Source organism: Myotis yumanensis, unplaced genomic scaffold (genome assembly GCF_028538775.1).
Source record: "Myotis yumanensis isolate MYYU_CA2020_CCGP unplaced genomic scaffold, mMyoYum1.0.hap1 SCAF_20, whole genome shotgun sequence".
NCBI lineage: Eukaryota > Metazoa > Chordata > Mammalia > Chiroptera > Vespertilionidae > Myotis > Myotis yumanensis.
Genome location: NW_027223771.1, coordinates 3804648 through 3823041, shown reverse-complemented (window position 1 = coordinate 3823041; position 18394 = coordinate 3804648). Strand labels below are relative to the sequence as shown.

Sequence of the window (18394 nt, the reverse complement as noted above, 5' to 3'; positions counted from 1 at the left end):
ACTGGGGAGAACTCGAGTTGGAAGTAGGAAAACGGGGGTGCCTACACATTCCTAGGAAAAACATCGCCTTCCTCTTTCTAGCCCGATCTCTGACCCAGAAGCCTGCTGCCTTTCCCCCCTCCTCTCCCACCTCTCTTTCCTCCCAACTTGCTGCAGGATTAGCCTCCATCCCTCCCGACCCCAAAACAGTGGAATCCGGCTGCACCTCGCTCGCCCCTGCCTCGCAGCTCATCGCCTGGAGTTGTGGGCGCCTCTCTGGGGCTGAGCAGTGCAGTCTGCTCCCAGCCTCCGACTCTAAACTCATTAAGTTCGGAGATTTTTTTTTTTCTCTCCAATTGGACGGGTGTTTTGAAAGTCTCGTCTTTCCAGCCCCAAACAAGGTGTAACAACGTACTCTTCCTTCTAAGGAATGAGATGAGAGACAAGGATCACTCCAGACATCTCCTACCTACGGTTTGGGGTGGATTTTTTTTTTTCTTTCCTTTTTTTTTTTTTTTCTTAAAGGCGAGGCTCGCATTCCTCAGCGGCTATGTACCAGCTCCCTGAAACCTCCTCGCTCTAAAGTTGGCTCGCAGGGTTTCCCGCAGGCTCGGCGTGCCTGAGACCCGGGAAGGCACTTCCCCCCCCAGGTGGCCCGGCGCTCCCGTCACCTCTCCTCCGCTTCCCGGCCGGCGAGCGCCCACTTTTTTATCAGTTTGCACAATCGCTTAGATAAACACCGAGGAAGAGAGAGAGAGTCTCTTTAATTATCCAAGACACATCATTTCAGGGGTCCAACAAAGCGCGTATTGCACCCGCCAAACTAAAGGACAGTTCTTCCAGTTTTAGGAGGAAGATGCAAGCGATTTGGGATCTTGAACAAGGCAAATATGGTTTTGGTATGTTTGCTTACAGTATTTTTTCCCCTCTCTCTTTTTTTTCCTCTCTCTGTCTCTCCCTCTTTCTCTCTTGTTTTCTCACTTTTCTCCTGGTGCCGTGTGGGGTTGGGGATGACTTGGGGATTTTTTTCAAAAAATCGTATTGCTAACGTGTATGCAATGCCTCGGGTTGTGGTTTAAGGGGTTTGGGGAAGGGGGGGGACGGTCCACTCAATGCGTTGCCATATTTTATTACATGTGTGTGGTGGAGGGGGGCGAGGGGGAAAATACGATTGCGAAGGTGCCAAAATATGATTAAACCGAAGGGGACAGACAGACCGCCGCGCCGCCCCTCGCCTCCTCGCGTCTGCTCCAGCCCATTGCCTCCGGGAGCGCCAACTGCAAAGCGGTCCTCCGAGCTGTTTTTCCAGGCAGGAGAGGACTCGCTTTGCTAGCTCGGGAGCTGCTAGGCTCGTACCAGAGGATCAGACTGTCCCGGTCGATCGGCCCCTGAGCTACATCTTTGCGACCTTGTGCAACTGACAGCCGGCCGGGCGCGCGGGGAGGGAGGCGAGTTCGCCGGGCGCCTGGGCCGCGGCTCCGGGACGCGGCGTGGGCGAAGCGAGGGGGACAATCGCGCCGAAGAGGGGTACTCACCATCCGGCCGGCGGGGTGGTGCAGCTGGCGTGCGGGTGGCAGGCAAACGTGGGCCTTTTCTGCTGTGCGCGGCCACCGCAGCGGGCTGACTTAAGAAGCCGTTCTGGGCTGTGTCCAGCACGATCCAGGCACGGGGTCCTCATTTTTTAAAAAGCCAGCGAGAGAGACGACAGAGACAGAGAAAGGAAAAGAGAGGAGGGGGTGAGAGGGACGCACAGAAACCCAGTTCAGGGGGGAGGGAGAAAAAGAAATCATCACCTCGCCGCCAGTGACACGGGAGACGCAAGAGGTGGCGAGATGAGGGTCCGGTCCAACCCAGCCAGAGCCAATTAATTTGCAATCCCGGGCAAGGATTCCGCTGAAAATGCCCAGAAGTTTCATCCCCCTGCGCCTCCGCGAGCCTCAAGTCGTTCCCCTTTAAGAACCCCTTTTCTCTTAAAGTTGGATTTTAGGCAGCGAGGACTCTTACACTAGGGGGCAGACAGATACTGCACTTGCTCCAATCTCCAGCAATTTTTTCCCTCCCGGCATATGCTCCGATCGAGCACTGTAAATTTTTCAGGGAGACCCAACTCTGACAGCCCCTGGTGATATTCAAAGTACCACAAGCCAGCGGTTAAAAATTGCCTTGACTTGGAAGTTGAGAGGCGCACAATGGAGGCCCCTTCTCCTATTCAGGGAGCTGCCGTGGGGTGGAAGGGAAAAACACACAGGAGGAGATTGAAGGGAAGGAGCAATTCAATGCATCGTGGTGGACAGGGCTGGCTTCTCCCGAGTTCAGAGTTAAACTCGGCGTTTGCTGGTGTCTGTATGCATCTGGTGAGGGAATCTGCGGTCAGGCCGCTTTCTGTAATGGAATCATATTCCTGGGTTGGGGTTCCCTTTGCTTGGCTTGGGATCCCCAGAGGAAGACAAATGTTTTCCCAACTTTCTCCCGGCCAAATGAAAGCTTGCCATTCCTCTCATTAAAATAAATTTACATCTGCACTAAAAGACTGGGCTGGATTTATTTTTAATTTTTTCCAAGGGTAACAATATATTGATGTTTATCGGTTAGTCTTAGAGCTGTTGTATTTCCTTAAGTAAGGCATTTTTAATTATTTCTCTTTTTCTCTTCTTCTCGGACTGCAGTCCTTTCATACGGTAAAATTAACTGCAATTAATATTTTTTTTTGCTTTTTAATAGCATCTACATAACTATGAATGAGTCCCAAAATACAAAGTAAAAACACTTCTGACTTCCTGGTAGCCCTGAGGTCCTGAGCCTGGCAGGCTCCAGTTCTGCTGGGGACGGTGGGGAAATCTTCATTTTAAATCTGAGGCCATCAAACTGGACTTCAAACACCCAGTTTCTCTAACTGGACTGGGGAAGCCCGTCCCCCTCAGAATTCCACCCCCTGCATGTGTGGAAAAGGTGGCTCTTGCTGTGGAAGTGTCTGTACAAGAGGCGAGATTAAGATTCCCCCATCATCAGTGATTCTATCATCTATTAAACCGAGATGGGAATGCCCATCAGATGTCCTACTCAACCCCAGTCCTACCACAACTCTACTGAGTTTGCCCCAGATCCACTGACATTTGCAGCATTGGGCAATTTCTCGAATCCTAGAGGTTGAAAGGGGGGAAATATTTCCCTGGAATAATTCCTCTCCCATGCTGCTGGTCCCCCTCAGGAGAAAGTTACATTGTGCCTGTCATCAACCTGAAATTCGCAGCCTGCCTTGGCTCTGTGGCAATCTCATTACACACCAGGTTTAGGAGAGCTCACTGTCCACTATAGGTTTGTGTTTGGTTTGGTTTTTTTACAACTTTCAAATCATCCCAGCACCTGCATCAAACAGCGAGAATTGCCCCCCACCTTCCAGAACATTCACTGTTTCGTGAACTGTGTGATTTCAGCCGGGAAAGGGTGAGAGCTAAGAGGTTTCAGAAATGAAGCGGAAAGAGGATATTTTTTTTTCCTTCCCTTAAAACTAGCCCCTATCTGCTTCCACCTCCACTCAGTCCCTACCCAGTATTCTGCCTGTGTGTGCAAAGGGTATGGAATGCAAAATGCAATCTACACATGTCAGTTTCATGTGTGGCGAATTCTTCTAGACAATTCTTCATCTTTTTAATTTTTTTTTAATGATCGAGGATGCTTTCTGGCGGTCGTCCCTTACTATTTCTGTGTGTCCACGTTTTCGGCAGCTCGGCGTATTTCGTGTGAAATATTCTAATTGTTCATGAACCTGGTGGGCTGACCAATGTCCAGCTTTTTTCCTGGTGCAAAGTGTGTATGACGGAGTCACCATTTTCTTTCATTAATATGGAGTAACCATCATCCACTAACTTTTTCTAATCACACAGAGAGGTGCGTTGGAATAGAGTGTGTTCTGGGTGGTGGGGGGGCAATTCTAGATGTTTGATGTTTAAAACCCAACGCCCTGGAATTTAGAGAGTCGTGGGGATGATTTTAGCCCATGGAACAGAAAGGCAGCGACTGTGACGGTGGCCTTATTGCAGCCGATTTCTCGGGATAGAATATGGCTGGTGTGTGGTTCTTGAGTTGTACTGGTCTTGTCCCCAATATGGGGCAGAGTCTCTGGGTGTGTTTTAATGGCTATATGAACGCTTTTAAGGAAACTTCAGGAACAATGAAATCCGCACTTAACTGTTCCACGACCTAGAAGTGCAAGTGGCTGAAGTCTTTGTCTGTGTACGTTGACAATGTGCATCTCATACATGTACACTTACATGTGTGTGCAGAGGGCACACACAGGGGAGGCTGGAGGCCGCCTCTGCTTGCCCAGCAGTGGGCAAACATGGGTCTTTCCCCCTCTCGCCCTGACTGGGTGTGGGGCAGGATGTTGGCTTGTGAGTTCGTCAGAACTAAGGAGAGAGGATAAAGTTGAGGGAAATTTATTTTAATTGCGTCATGACAATGAGATGAAGTCTATTTCTGCTTCTCCGCATCCGAGATGGTTTATTTGAGCAATTAAAATGTCAGGCCACATACCTGTGAAATGTTAACCCTACAAGGAAAAGACAGACTCTAAAGAGCTTTTTTCCCCTCTTTAAAAAAAAAAAAGAAAAAGAAAAAAGCCACCAAACCAAGCAAATGATCGGAGTTGATTAAGAGAGGGGTCCACCGCCACCCGGATTTGGCCAAATCTTTCGTTCGGAAATTGCCCGCGAGCTGGGTACGCGGCGCCTGCCCACCCCCACCCACTACCCCTCTGCGAAGAATCGGGGGACTTCTCTCTCTCTCTCGGGCATCGCGGGCGCACAGATGCTCCGGGAGTCCCGGGTGGTGCGCGCGCGGCGCCTTTCGTGGCCTCGCCAAGTTGCCAAGAGGCGCAGTCCTCGATCCCATCCCCAGCCGCTCGCGGAGCCTTTAAGAGGCGTTTTGTCTGCGCGCCGCGCTCCTCTCCGCGCCGGGGCGGAAACCTCGGGTGCGGGGCGCGCGATGCGGGGGTGCGCGGGGGGGCCGCGCGCCCGGGGCCGCCCGGGCCCATCCCCCGCGCCAGGCGGCGGCGGCGGGGACGTGGCCGCCCCCACCCGGTCCCCCCGATCCCCCCCGCGCGCCCCGAGCCGCGGGCCGCGACGCCGCTAGCGCTAGGACCGAGCTGAGCCCGCGGCCGCCATGGCGGGGCCGCCGCGCTCCGGCCAATGACGGCGAGGGGGCGGCGCGCGCGCGCCGGGCCAGGCCAACCCCGGCGGCTGCCTTATAAGGCGCGCCGTCGCCATGGCAACGTGCGCTAAGTTGCAGCAGTCGTGTCAAAGTTCACTATATAGAGAGCTCAGTGAGCTGATCGCGGAGAAGCCACTTCTGCCAGCCCCGGCGCCTATAAATCGCATTCCCTCCCGCGCCCCCCTTTTTAGCATATTTGATCACTTTGATTCTCTGTTCTTTTCTCTCCGCGGTGTGTGTGCGTGCGCGCGTGTGTGTGTTTCCTCTCCACCTCCTCCTCTCCCCGAGTTGCCTCCTTTCTCCGGGTGCCGTGCTGGCTTTTTTTCCCTCTTTCATTCTTTCTCTCCGTCTTTTTTCCTCCCCGCGCTGCGCACGAAGGATGTGCTTCTAGGTGGTGATCTGCCCTCCTCTCTCTCTTTTATCCTTTCTCCCCCGCCGCCGGCGAGTTGACTCTTTCCCTATGTGTGTGAGGCGGCGGCGGCAGCAGCAGCAGCGGCTCCGGCGGTGGCAGCAGCGGCAGCAGCGGCTTCAGCGGCGGCGGCGGCGCTAGACGCGGCGGCTCCGGGCCCGACCCCGCGGCTTCGGCGGCGGCTCCGGCGGCGGCGGCGGCCCGGGCGGCCCGCAGGGATCGGCGAGCGGCCTCCATCCGGCGCGAGCGGGCGGCGGCGGCCGGAGCGAGCCGGGCGCCCGGGGCAGGCGGCGGCGGCGGCGGCGGCGGCGGCCCAGCGCCAGGACGACGCCGCGCAGCGCCCGACGCGGACCACTTTCATGCTGATTCCCCCGGACCCGGGCAGCGCTCCGGCCACTCCGCGGGCCGCCGGCCTCCGCCCCGGCCTGCCCGGCTCTCTGGGCGCGCCTGCGACCGGCGCCTCCGCTCTCCTAGTCCTCCTGATTTCGATGGCTTTCCTGAATGGCTGACTGTGGGCTGCCCTGGACTTGGCCCCCGGACAGTCGCCTCTCCTCCTTCTCTTCCTCCTCCTCTACCTCCTCCTCCAACTCCTAGGCACACCGGCTCCGAGAGCGAGAGAGGGAGGGAGAGAGTGAGAGCGAGCGAGATCTTTGGAGAGATTTTTTTTTTTTTTTTTTTTGCCTCCTACTTCTCTCTTGAAGCCAGACAATCGACTTGCAGCTCTCCCTCCCCTCCCTCTCTCCACGTTCTGCTCCCACTCGCTCTCCCCGGCCCTTCCCCTCCCCTCCTGGAGGAAAGCCCCCCGAAACCAACCAAGCTGAGCCGAGGGACACAAACAAAACAAACACACCGGGCCAGACCAGCCATCGCCAAAACTTTGCAAAAGCAGAAACAAAAAAAGGAAAAACTCACCAACCTCCACCAACCAGCCCCCCGAGCCACCCGGGGCGCCCTCCCGCGCCCTCGCGCACACAAAAGGCGGCGCACCGGAGCCCGCGACCCGGGAGCCGCCGCCGCCCGCAGCCAGGGGAGCAGGAAGTCCGGACGCGGCCCCCATAGATATGGCAATGGTAGTCAGCACGTGGCGCGACCCCCAGGACGAGGTGCCCGGCTCGCAGGGCAGCCAGGCCTCGCAGGCGCCGCCCGTGCCCGGCCCGCCACCCGGCGCCCCGCACACGCCGCAGACGCCCGGCCAGGGGGGCCCGGCCAGCACCCCGGCCCAGACGGCGGGCGGCGGCCAGGGGGGGCCCGGCGGCCCCGGCGGCGACAAGCAGCAGCAGCAGCAGCACATCGAGTGCGTGGTGTGCGGGGACAAGTCGAGCGGCAAGCACTACGGCCAGTTCACGTGCGAGGGCTGCAAGAGCTTCTTCAAGCGCAGCGTGCGGAGGAACCTGAGCTACACGTGCCGCGCCAACCGGAACTGTCCCATCGACCAGCACCACCGCAACCAGTGCCAGTACTGTCGCCTCAAAAAGTGCCTCAAAGTGGGCATGAGACGGGAAGGTATCGGCCTCTCATTTCTCCCCCCTCGCCCGCCCCGGGGTTGGGGCCCTGGGTGCGTGTGGCTAGCCGGCTCGGGGTCAGGACGCCGGAGCCCCGGGCTCTGCTTGGCCACGGGCGGCTCCGAGGGGGTTGCTGCTAGAAGCCAAGTTCGGCACCGGATCCCTGACCCCCCCAGATCCGCATGCTGTGGCCGCCTGATCTCCTCGCTCTCTCCTCTGGGCCGGTTTCCTGTTCTTTGCGTGGATTGCGAGTTCCTTCGAGTCGCCTGTCTGCAAGGGATGGGGTGGTGTTGGCTTGTTGTTGTTTTCAAGCCGCCTTTACTTCTCCCTCTCCCTCCTCTGTTTCTCTGTCTCTCCCCTGGTTTTTCCTGCATGTTCAACACATGTCCCTCCTCCCCCCCTCTCCCCAGCCCCCACCCTCTAAAAAAAAACCCAACCTGAGATTGTACTTTTGTACAGGAGGTTCAAATTACAAATGGCAATTTTATGCACTTCGCCGTATTAACGCCGCCGCCCGGGCTGCGCTCATGTGACCCTCCGTGGATTAACATTCTGCTAAAAAAAAAAAAAAATTCCTCCGTTTTCTTTTTTCCTTTCACTTTTGAAAGGAGGAGAAGCGCGATCGGCGGTGAAGGAAGGGTGGGCGAGGGCCCGCGGCGACCGCTTTCGCTCCGCGCGAGTTGGGTCTTTGTGATCGGAAATTCGCCGAGCACCGCGAGCCAGTCTCGGCCAATGGCGCGCCGGGCGCGGGCTCCGGGCCGGGGCGAGCGGTCGCCGGCGTTTCTTTGTGTTTCTGGGAAGCGGATCTCCCCGTCCGGCGTCAGATCCCAGCCCCAGCCCGAGCCTCGCCGGCTCTCCCGGGCCCTCTGCGGGCTGCGCCGGCCGCTCGCTCCCCGCCTCTCCCCGGCTTCCGCTCGCCGCCGCCGGCCTCTCTCTCCGCCCTCTCCCTCTCTCTCCTTTCTCCGAGCACAGTGATCAGGCTGCCGGCAGACCTCGGCTCTCGGCTCGTTTCTCCCCGGGAGTCCCCCTCCGGGCTGGGGCCGGGGCCGGAGCCGGGGATGGGGCTTGGGTTTGGGGGAGATTCATCCCGGGGCGGCCACAGGCCGTCTGGCGTGAACCCTTGTGTCTTTTGCAAAAGCGTCTCTCCCTCCCCAGCCCATCCCAGACTCGCCCCTCCCGCTCCCTCTCCTCCAATCAATAAGAAATATCAGCTGTTTAGCAATAAAGAAGAAAGATGCCCCCTGAATGCTGCTTCCCGCCCACCGCGCCGGGACCCCGAGGCAAAGTGGCCAATTCCGGGTGCTCCGCGGCCCAGCTCCGAGCGGGCCTGGGAGGCTCGTGTGCCTGGTGGCCGCCAGCGCGGGCCTGGGAGCTGCGGCTCCGGCGGCTCCCGGGCGCCCTGGCCGGAGGGGCACGCCTGCCGGGTCTTGTTGCGGGGCGCAGGGGCTGGGGCAGGTGGGGGTCGGGCTGGGGCAGGCCCCGCGAGGGGCGCCGGGGGACCCAGGCCGGGCATTAACCAGACACTGTCTTCTGTCCCCCCACAGCGGTCCAGAGGGGCAGGATGCCGCCCACCCAGCCGACCCACGGGCAGTTCGCGCTGACCAACGGGGACCCCCTCAACTGCCACTCGTACCTGTCGGGATATATCTCGCTGTTGCTGCGCGCCGAGCCCTACCCCACGTCCCGCTTCGGCAGCCAGTGCATGCAGCCCAACAACATCATGGGCATCGAGAACATTTGCGAACTGGCCGCCCGGATGCTCTTCAGCGCCGTCGAGTGGGCCCGGAACATCCCCTTCTTCCCCGACCTGCAGATCACCGACCAGGTGGCCCTGCTTCGCCTCACCTGGAGCGAGCTGTTCGTGCTCAACGCGGCCCAGTGCTCCATGCCCCTCCACGTCGCCCCGCTCCTGGCCGCCGCCGGCCTCCACGCCTCGCCCATGTCCGCCGACCGGGTGGTCGCCTTTATGGACCACATACGCATCTTCCAGGAGCAAGTGGAGAAGCTCAAGGCCCTGCACGTGGACTCCGCCGAGTACAGCTGCCTCAAGGCCATAGTCCTGTTCACCTCAGGTAGGAAGGCGCCTGGCCTGGTCTCGCCGGAGGGCTCTAGCCCGGAGTTAGGGACCAGCCTCCCCCTGGAAAGGCCAGACTGTTGAGTGCTGCTTGGATGAGAACTTGGAGTAGCTGCTGGGCCCCAGCAGGCCTGTGTGGGAAGGAGAGGAAGGCTGGGCTGCAGGCAGGATGCTGCAGACACAGACTCTCCAAATGGGCCAAGGGGAGGCCTCCGGGGCCTGCTGCCCTCCTGCCAGGCTGGGATGTGAGCTTCTGCCACACACACACACACACACACACACACCCTTAGCCCAGGCCCCCTGGGCCAGCTGAGCCTGTGGGGTCTTGTCAACCCCAGCGGTTCTCTCTGTCACCCTGGCTTCGCCTCCCCAAGATGCCCCTGGGCCTGGGGGCGGTCCTGGCATTGGTTAGCAGGGGAAAGTTTGCCTGTTAACTCGGTAGGAGTTGGAGCTCCAGGCAGAGCCAACTGGAGGGCACCAATTTCGAACACCAGATTCTTAGGAAGACAATGCAGACGGCCAGGGGAGGGGAGCGAGCCGCCAGGCAGGGCCAGGAGGGAGAAAGGGGCCATCATAACTCTTCAGAGTGTCTGCCGGGGCCTGGGGAGTCCGGCCTCTTGCTCCCGCCCTGGCCAGGCAAACACTTGAGGCAATTTCCAAACAACTCCAAGTGTCTGCCAACCTGGGCTGCCAGCGTCTGAATGTTGCTGGCGATATAAAACCATCACCGAGTGCATGATGAAATCTAATTAGTTTGCATGTAGTTTAACCTGTGTGAGCAATAGATCTCATATTAATTAACTCTTGAGGCCAAATGATTTTTGCAAGTGCCTGGCTTTGCACTGTGGGCCACACCTGAGCCTTCTGGCTCCTCCACCTTCTTGGGCTAAATTGTCAGCTGATCCCTTTGTCAAGGCCGAGGCGGGGAAGGGGTTCCCCATGGAGCACACCCACCACTTGGACGTGGGTTTGGGCTGGGAACCTAGTCCCCCACCATGTGTTTAGCTCCAATCGGGACAGAAGAGAGTTTTGTGGCTAGCGTGGCGGACAAAAAGATCCAGCCCCTTCCTCATTGTGGGAAGGAAAGCTGGGGACCCAATCTGTGGCAGGTTCTGAGTCTTTCCTATATCGCTGCTGTTTTCATAAAACGCCCCCACTGCCTTCAAAAGTCCTTAGGTGATCAATTAAAGAGCAGTGTCCAGGCAAGGGGTGGCTGTGTCAGAGGCTCGAATCTGGAGTCTTCTCCCTCGGGGAGGACCTGTCAGGACGGACCGTTTGCCTGATGCAAACCTACCAGCAGGAGGGCCCCCTGCCCCGCAGCCTCCTTCAGCCAGTCCCAGACCCCACACCCAACCACATTCCCAGCCCGCGGGTGGCTGTGAATCTGTGAATCGCTGGCCATCATTGTTAGGCTCAGCCTTCCCCCTGGGTCTTTCAAGGAGAGAAATGCCTGATACTGTCGTAACAGTTTAATTTATTACTATTTGCAAAAGGCCCAGGCCTGGGTGGGGAGCGTACATCACCCCATCGAGAGATAAAGGTCCCTGTTATCCGAGTCTCAGGGAGACCACAGGTGCGGATGCTCAAGGAAGAGCCTTCTGCAAACAGATCTTTTCATGCCTGACCATGGCACCTACCCCGGGCGGAGGCAGGCAGAGTCCCGGAGACACACAGGAGCACATGGCATGTGTGTTCTGGGGCCTGGGATGGAAGGGGCTGATTTCCAAGCCCCGCTTTAAGATGCACAGTGTGTGCGTGTCAGCCCCAGCCTTGTCTGGGGAGCCCCCTGAGGTCAGGTCACAGGCTGCACCGCCTCCACCGAGCAGCCTCTCATTTCAAAGGCACTTGTTGTATTTTTTTACGTATCAGAAAAAGAAAAGTGTTTTCCTGAAGATAACGGGCAAGGGGGGGGGGGTGATCCCTCTGGAGGGACCTGAGTTGTTAAAAAAAAAAATAACGAAAGGGGGGTAAGAGAAAAGGGGAGAGAGAAGAAAGGGGGGAAAGAAACAGCTCAAATGAACAGAGAGATCACAGTTTGCATGGCTGCCCTTCAATGGGCTAAACTGACAAGATCAGCTTTAAAGGGCCACTTAAATCAGTTTCAAAGCCCGGAGAAAAATGAGTCGCCCTCTTTGGGGACAATCTGAGGCTGGGTCGTGGACGCCATTCCTCCGCGCCGGGCCAGGCTGTGGGGGGCGGGGGGGCCTCTATAATTATAAGCCTAACTATTATTTACAGAGGAGGAGGGGAGGAGCAGGGGCACTTTTGGTTTCATCTGTTTGTCTTTCTGTTTACTGACTTGAGCCAGATTTCACCCAGTGCACTTCGCCTAGGCCTCCCAGCGCCCAAGCCTGGGGCTGGGACAGGGAAGCCTGGAGAGCTCCAGAACTGGGGTCTATTTTTAAGCAGATACCCCAAGACCAGCTCCAGCTCCTCCTCCCTCCCTCCCTCCCTCCCTCCCCCCAAGTTTTCGGTCCTAGGCATTTCTAAGGGAGTTGGAGATTGGGCCATGTATACACACCTCATGTGACCCATTGCAAACCTCTTCATCTGATGACTGAATTTTCCTTTTTCCTCTTTTTTTTTTTTTTTTTTAACTTTCTTCCAGATGCCTGTGGTCTGTCGGATGTAGCCCACGTGGAGAGCTTGCAGGAAAAGTCCCAGTGCGCGTTGGAAGAGTATGTCAGGAGCCAGTACCCCAACCAGCCAACGCGATTCGGGAAGCTGTTGCTTCGCCTCCCTTCCCTGCGCACCGTCTCCTCCTCAGTCATAGAGCAATTGTTTTTCGTCCGTTTGGTAGGTAAAACCCCCATCGAAACCCTCATCCGGGATATGTTACTGTCCGGCAGCAGTTTTAACTGGCCGTATATGGCAATTCAATAAAAAAAAAAAAAAAAAATCCAAGTAAGAAGGGGGAGTGAAGCAGAGAAAGCAAAAAGGCAAAAGACTGGTTTGTTTGCTTAATTCCTTCTGTTAAGAAAGGATATAAAAGGATGTTACACGTTTGCTAAAAAAAAAAAAAAAAAAAAGAAGAGAGGGGAAGAACTTAATGGACTGTGAATTTCCAAAAAATTAAGAGACTGTCAAATGAACTTTTACAGAATGCATTAAAAAAACAACAACTCCTGTGTCGGTCAGAACAACTTGCTACTTATCATTTTTTTTTTTTTTGTATAAAAAGGAAATTAGTCTTTTTCTTTTTTTTTTTGGTAAATTTTTGAAAAATATTGCTAAAAGTGCATTTAAGGAGATTGGGAGAAAATTAGCAGAATGGAGAAAGTAAGTCTTTTTTTTTTTTCCAAATTATTCATTGTCCTGTGTCTGTACCTCTAGCTGTTCTTTTTTGTATTTTCCTGGTTCTAAACCAGTTTATTCTGTGGTTCTATAATAAGTTTTGATATAATCTTGGCTTCTTAAAAACTGTGTATCCTTAAAGTATATGTTCTGCAAGAATTAAAACCGAGTCCATGAAAATATCATAGGAAGACATTAAAACTTTTTAAAAGAAAACTCAGAGCTGATGGGAACGCACTTAGAGGTGGTGGCCAAAAATTTTAGGTGAAGTTGAGCTAATTTGAGATCTGCAAGAACCACATACAACACTTAACTACCCCTCCCTGCCCACCCCCCCCCCAAAAAAAGACACCAAGACAAACCTAGCTTTTTAAAAAATATTTTAAGAAAGAGAATGAACTGTGGAATTTATTGGCAGCCAAGGAATGTGTCCAAGACACATGCTGAGGTTTTGAATAAAAAGTGAACTTTTGTAATTTGAATTGGGTCCCGCTAAGTTCTTGAATTGTTATGAAAAATCCTCTATCTGTTTGTATATTTGCAAACCCTTTGTATTATAACTGTTGATATTCCCTTTTTAAAAAAAAAATACCCATTGAAATCAGCATGACAAAATTACACTGTTGGCACTTATAGATAATGTGATTGATTCAGTATCTTAGAGTTTACAGTTTGTGTTTTAAAAAAAACTGAAGGTTTTTTTTTTAAAGTGCAACATTTCTGTATACTGTAAAAGTTATAATAACTGAACTGTTTGGTCGAGTCTTTGTGTGTTATATTCCAAGGAAAATTTGAAAGTATTCAGAAATTAAAATATTATTTGATATCTGAAACCTGTTTGGCTGTCCCCACTCACTGATTTGCCATGGACAAGACCCCCCTAAGAGCTGTCCCCAGTGGGGCTGAGGGTCCATTTGTTGACGATCCTCAGTTTGTTCCAAAGTGGACTAGTGTTACTGCCTGCTTAGTTTGGGACTGTTGGGGGGGAGGGGAAGCTGAAGTTAATGGTTTATCTATGGTTTTAGGAAGCGCCATCCTGATTTGGTAAACCACCCCCCTTCACCTAATCCTCTTTTTAATTAAAAATGGATTTTCCAGGAAAAAAAAAATTAAGGCCCTTATATTTGTCACACTTAAGTGCCTGCTTAGGGAAGAGAAGGTATTGTGCAAAGTCTTAGAAATCTGGAGATCACTATCTATTTTATATCAGAAAAAAATAGTGTTTTGTACATTTCTGACGCAGGAGACTGTGTGCAAGGAGTTTTTCCTAAAGTAGGTGTGATTTGAAAAAAATATATATTCTGTGGTTCTTAGCTAGCGAAGCTGTTGAGAGGATTTTAAATGCTGTGCTGAGGGGTCTGCTTTTACTGTCTATGTGACAACTGCCTGTCCCCTCCCTGCTTCCGTGAGGGCCTGACAGGGCCACTGGCGTTCTGTGCCTGAAAACACATGGACATCCTGACATTTCAGACCGTGTGGACGCACTGCTCATGGGACCCTTGGTCCTGAGGAGCCAAATTAAGGAAAAGGAGAGAGAGAGACAGAGGGAGAGAGAGAGAAGGAAGGAAGGAAGGAAGGAAACTTGACTGACAGGGTGTGCTGAGTTGGAAGTAGGGGCTATTTTGTTTGGGAGTCTCTTCCCTCCTCCCCACCCCACCCCCCTTCCCCGGTGTGGAGAAAGCTCAGCTCCTGGGAGCTTGCAATTTTGTTCTGGTTGAGGCTCTCTCTCCAGCACCCCACCCCCCATTTCCCTGTGTTGTGGTTTAATTTAAAAACGGGGTGGGGAGGGGAGGAGACAGAAAAGGGGTCATTTTGCTAAGTCTATTAAACTTGGAGACTCAGGTGCCAGGCGGTGCATGTAGAGCAGGACTCTGCTGTGATGTGAGCATCTGGGCAGCTCCCCAGCGCACCCTCAGCTTCCTTGGGTAGCTCCGCACATACATGACGCTAAGCATGTTCTTAGGGGCAGAAGAGCCCTGACCTTTTGGGTCGCGGTTCTGTCCTCTCGCACCAAGTGCTGTCCACGCGAGCCTGTGAAGTTGGTCCAGTCAAGTCCCACACAGGCCCGGCTCCCGCCTTGTTTTGTGTTAGCTTATTGTCAACAGCCATTTGTTGTAAATTATTATTGGCATTAAATGATAATTTATGATTTCTCAAAGCCAAAGACGGTGCCTGTTTTATTCTGCTTCCAGCGTGGGTCCTAGGCGCTGGGGTTGTGTCCTCTCCCGGTCTCTTGAGTCGCAGCAGACGGGGTGGGGGGTGTCTGCGAGGCAGCCACACAGGACCCCCCATTTCTCAAACGGTTAAAACAAAACCTCTTGTCTGTGTGTAGAGTGGCCCGGAGGAGGATCTGTTTAGATTCTTGAGCTTGGTTTAAGTTTATGGCATTTAAAGAAAGTTTTTCTTTTCACGCTGAGTTAGAACAAAAGATCTTTTGCTGCGACCGAGTCGGACAAAAGGCGAGGGCTGGAACCGAGCGGGCGCGTTGTGTGTGAAATTGACGAGATCTTTAAAAAAGCTGCTAAACATGGCGACTCTTTCCCTTTAAGTGTCTCTTTTTCCTTGCTGCTTTTTTTTTTTTTTTTCTTCCGATCTGAGCTCGCTTTATTTCTTCTCCCAGCCCCGCTCCCCCTCCTCCGCTCGGGGGTGTGAGAGAAGCCAGTTAGACGCGAAATGCAACAATAGTCCGAGGAGAGAGGGGTGGGGGATGAGGGGGGGGGGGGCGATCGCTGCTTCTGGCCACTTTCAAACAAACCTGGGGGAACCCGGCGCTGGAGGGGGGGGCTCCCGGCCCGATCGCAGGGCGCGCGCTCGCCCAGCCTCGGCCTTGCGCCCTGGGCTGTCCCCGGGCCGCCAGGGGCCGGGCTCCGAGTTAGCGGGCGGCGTCCGGGGCCGGTTCCGCGGAGCCGCCGGGGGAGCATCCGGCGGCCGCGGGGACGGGGGCCCGGAGTTGGCAGCCGCGGCGGAAAGTGCCGGCCCCCCGCCCCCGCCCCCCACTTACGCGCGGCGGCGGCGGCGGAATCCCGCCCGCGCCCCCGGGAGGTCCGGGCTGCGGGCGCGCGGAGCTGCTCGCCGGGCTGTGCCCCGCGCGGCGGCGGCGGCGGGCGGACGGGGCGGGGTGGGGGCCGGGGGGCGGTCGGGGAGCCCGAGCGTGTGAAACTGCCTCGAAGCTGCTCGGCTCGATCCTGCGAGCTGAGCCAACATGGCGTCTCCCATTGCTCCGCGCGCCCGGCTGCCGGGCACGGCAGGGCCGGGTAATAGGAAACACATTGATTCCCAAAAAGAAAAAAAAAGGAGGGGAGGGGGGCGGCCAAAGGCCATTCCATCTGCAGGCAGAAAACCCTCCGCTGAACTCTGCCCGGCCAGGCGGTGCGGTGGGTGCGCGATGATCTGTAATTAAAGCAGCAGGATTGGGGGGGGGGGGGGACCCCTTCTCTCTGCGCCCCCCCCCAAACAATCAGGAGAGTTGATTTCACGTCTCCCCTCCCTTCGAGCATCCATGTCGGGGAAGCCAAAGTCTGGATCCTCCACCGATCTTCCATGTTTTAATGGTGGGGGGGAAGGGAGGGCAGGCACACCGGTAGGTGGTTTCGCTCATTAGCGTGCGGGCCGCGCTGCGGGGAGGGGGCCGCGCCGCGGACGCCGCAGGACGCGGGCAGAGCTGGCTGCGGGCAGGGCCGACTTCTAGGTAAGGCGGCTTTCGGGGCGACTGGGGGGCGCGCCGGGGCCGAGGGGCCGGGGCGTCGCAGGCCCCACAAACGTGTGTACCCGCGAGGCCGGCCGTGGGACCAGCCTGCCCTCCCGGGAGAGGGTCTTCCCAGGCCCTAGGCCCGGGCCGAGCTCGCACCCCACGGGCCAGACCGCCCCTGCCGTCCAGTTCCAGCCCCAGCCCCGACCCCTCGGCCGCCGGGGACGGGAGGGGGGTGGGGCCCCTCCGAAAGCTGGGCCTCGTCCAGATGTATTGAAGTTGGGTTTCTCCAAACGTGCCTCAGATGATTTTTTCCCATTTTCTCAGATTTCAAAGGCTCCCTGCCGCGCGGCTGCCTAATTAATGGTGAAATTCAGCTAAATCTAATTATGCAGTAATTTTAAAGCAGTTAGTCCTGGGCGTTGGTTGGTAATAGGACCCCCGTTTTTTGAAAGTTTGCTTACCGTGTTGGTTTAGGGGAAAGCCATGTTCCGTGGGGCAGAGGGGGAAAGACTGGGGAATCGTTTGGCTGCGTGAACCCCAGGGCTGGGAACTGTCCCCTCTCACCTCCAACGCCATCCCTCTTCTATGCCCCCCACTTTTTTCTCTCTCTCCCCCCAAGCTCAGGCTACAAAGCTGGGCCAGGCACTTCATCAGCCAGGAGACCGGGTTTCAGAACCAAAGGGCAAAGCACGAATTGCCCCTCAGGACACAAAGGGGGCTTGGGGGCTGCCCCCCCCCATATCTGTAGGTGCCCCCAAACAGGGAAGGTGCCCTCGTGTCTCCTAGAGAACAGATTTCCACGCGTCACCCCCGTTGTCATGAAGGCAAAAAGCTGACTCTCGGAGTTATAAACCTTACCATCCTTCTGATAACACACTTGCAATAAGTTAGCGTCCTAGACAAACTGAATTGTCAAACTGCCTCATTTATTATGGCATCTGTGTCGTTAAAACTTTTATTTTTTCCCCCCTGGAGTCTTGCAGGTCTGACATGGGAGCCCAGGTGTGGCTATTGGGCCTCTGGGGGGGCGGTAGGTGGGGTCAGGGGTGTGGGAGATGGGCCGCCTGGGTTCAGCCTGTGGCTCTTGGTCTGGGGTGAGACACCCCTGAGGCAGAGAGGGCCTGGGTGTGGGGGGCTCTGTCTTCCCCCCGCCCCCAAGAGGCCCCCTGAAAATGACGTTCCTTGAGAGACTCATGCTTGTGATTAGCTAAGAAAACACATCTGCTTTCGGAGCGGGGCCTTCGCTAATGAGACGAACAAAGGGCCGTTTGCGTATTTTACCTTTGTCTGGGGGGGGGGGGACCTGGGGAGGAGAGAGTGTGTTATTTCAGGGGTGTCGTGGGCCCTCCTCTTTGCAATCGCAGCCACGACGTTAATTTTATTGGGATTACTGATGGGAAATGAGGTGGCGCAGGCTTCCGGGAGGAAAAGCTTGATCATTACCCCCTTTGGAACTATGTTTTTCCACCCTGCCTCCCGCTGAAGGGGCGGAGGGGGTGGGGCGGGCTGCGCAGCGAGCCGGGCGCCCCCGAATCAGGCCGGAGGCCCGCTGATGTCGGGTGACAGAGCGTGCGTGGAGGCTGAGCCCTCTAATTTGCGCTTCTGTTCGTTTATTAGGCCTGGACAACGAACTAATGAGCTTTGGCCTCGCACCGTGTCACTTGTATTTATTTTCTTAGGGCGACTTGGAGGGAGCGGAGAGGCAGGGAGAGGGGCCAGGAGTCCCGGCCACGACTGTCTGGTGGCCCCGGGTCCTTGGCCGCATCCCAGGGGGGAGGGTGGGGGGAGCGAGGGCGCGCAGAGAACTGACCGACCGCAGGCCGCTGGGCCTTGAAGCGAGGCCCTGGAACGGTGAGGACGGCCTTGGGCCCTTCTCAGGCTCAGATGCGCCTGCAGGCCCAGCTCCCTGAGCTGGAGGTCGAGGGGCACCGGGGAGCCCAGTGCAGATCTTCAGGGCGCAAGATGGCCAGAGGGGCCTGGGTGGCGGGGTCCCCCCTGGCGCCAGGCTGAGGAGGGACCCAGAAGCAGAGCATGGCAGGCCAAGGAGCCCTAGGAGCGTGCACGCGAGGCCGGTCCGCCCGTGGCCAGGGCGTCAGTGTGCTTTGTACGGAGGGAGCGCTGGTGGCTGAGCAGAAACGCTGCTGTAGGAAAGCTCCCGGGGTCCTTCCCTCTCGGGTTTGGCTGATCCTCAGGGGCGCAGGTGGAAAGGCCTGGAATCAAGTAAAGCAGGAGTGAGG

The 18394-nt window shown here is 56.1% G+C and overlaps 1 protein-coding gene and 1 long non-coding RNA gene across 3 annotated transcripts in view; one reads left to right on the top strand and one right to left on the bottom strand.

The window, feature by feature from the left end:
* Positions 1-1950, bottom strand: part of LOC138998464 (uncharacterized) — a 46971-nt gene extending 45021 nt beyond the window's left edge. Inside the window, exon 1 of the long non-coding RNA XR_011469168.1 lies at positions 1515-1950. This is a non-coding gene — a long non-coding RNA (uncharacterized lncRNA). The remainder of the gene's footprint in view (positions 1-1514) is intronic.
* On the top strand, positions 602-14624 carry NR2F2 (nuclear receptor subfamily 2 group F member 2). 2 transcript variants are annotated; one of them, XM_070400585.1, is made up of 3 exons: positions 602-878; positions 8643-9170; positions 11781-14624. In XM_070400585.1, the coding sequence occupies exons 1-3, from the start codon at positions 836-838 to the stop codon at positions 12053-12055; spliced, it is 846 nt and encodes a 281-aa protein (XP_070256686.1). In that variant the 5' UTR covers positions 602-835; the 3' UTR covers positions 12056-14624. The 2 variants fall into 2 exon arrangements, with proteins under 2 accessions (XP_070256686.1, XP_070256684.1); XM_070400583.1 differs by lacking the exon at positions 602-878 and adding an exon at positions 6569-7099.
* The last annotated feature ends 3770 nt before the right edge of the window (positions 14625-18394 follow it).

Bases quoted from the DNA above. Each gene is read 5' to 3' on its own strand.
- NR2F2 (XM_070400583.1), top strand. From the start codon at position 6,658: ATGGCAATGGTAGTCAGCACGTGGCGCGACCCCCAGGACGAGGTGCCC. The intron at 7,100-8,642 runs GTATCGGCCTCT...GTCCCCCCACAG, and splicing joins AGTGGGCATGAGACGGGAAG to CGGTCCAGAGGGGCAGGATG. The intron at 9,171-11,780 runs GTAGGAAGGCGC...ACTTTCTTCCAG, and splicing joins CATAGTCCTGTTCACCTCAG to ATGCCTGTGGTCTGTCGGAT.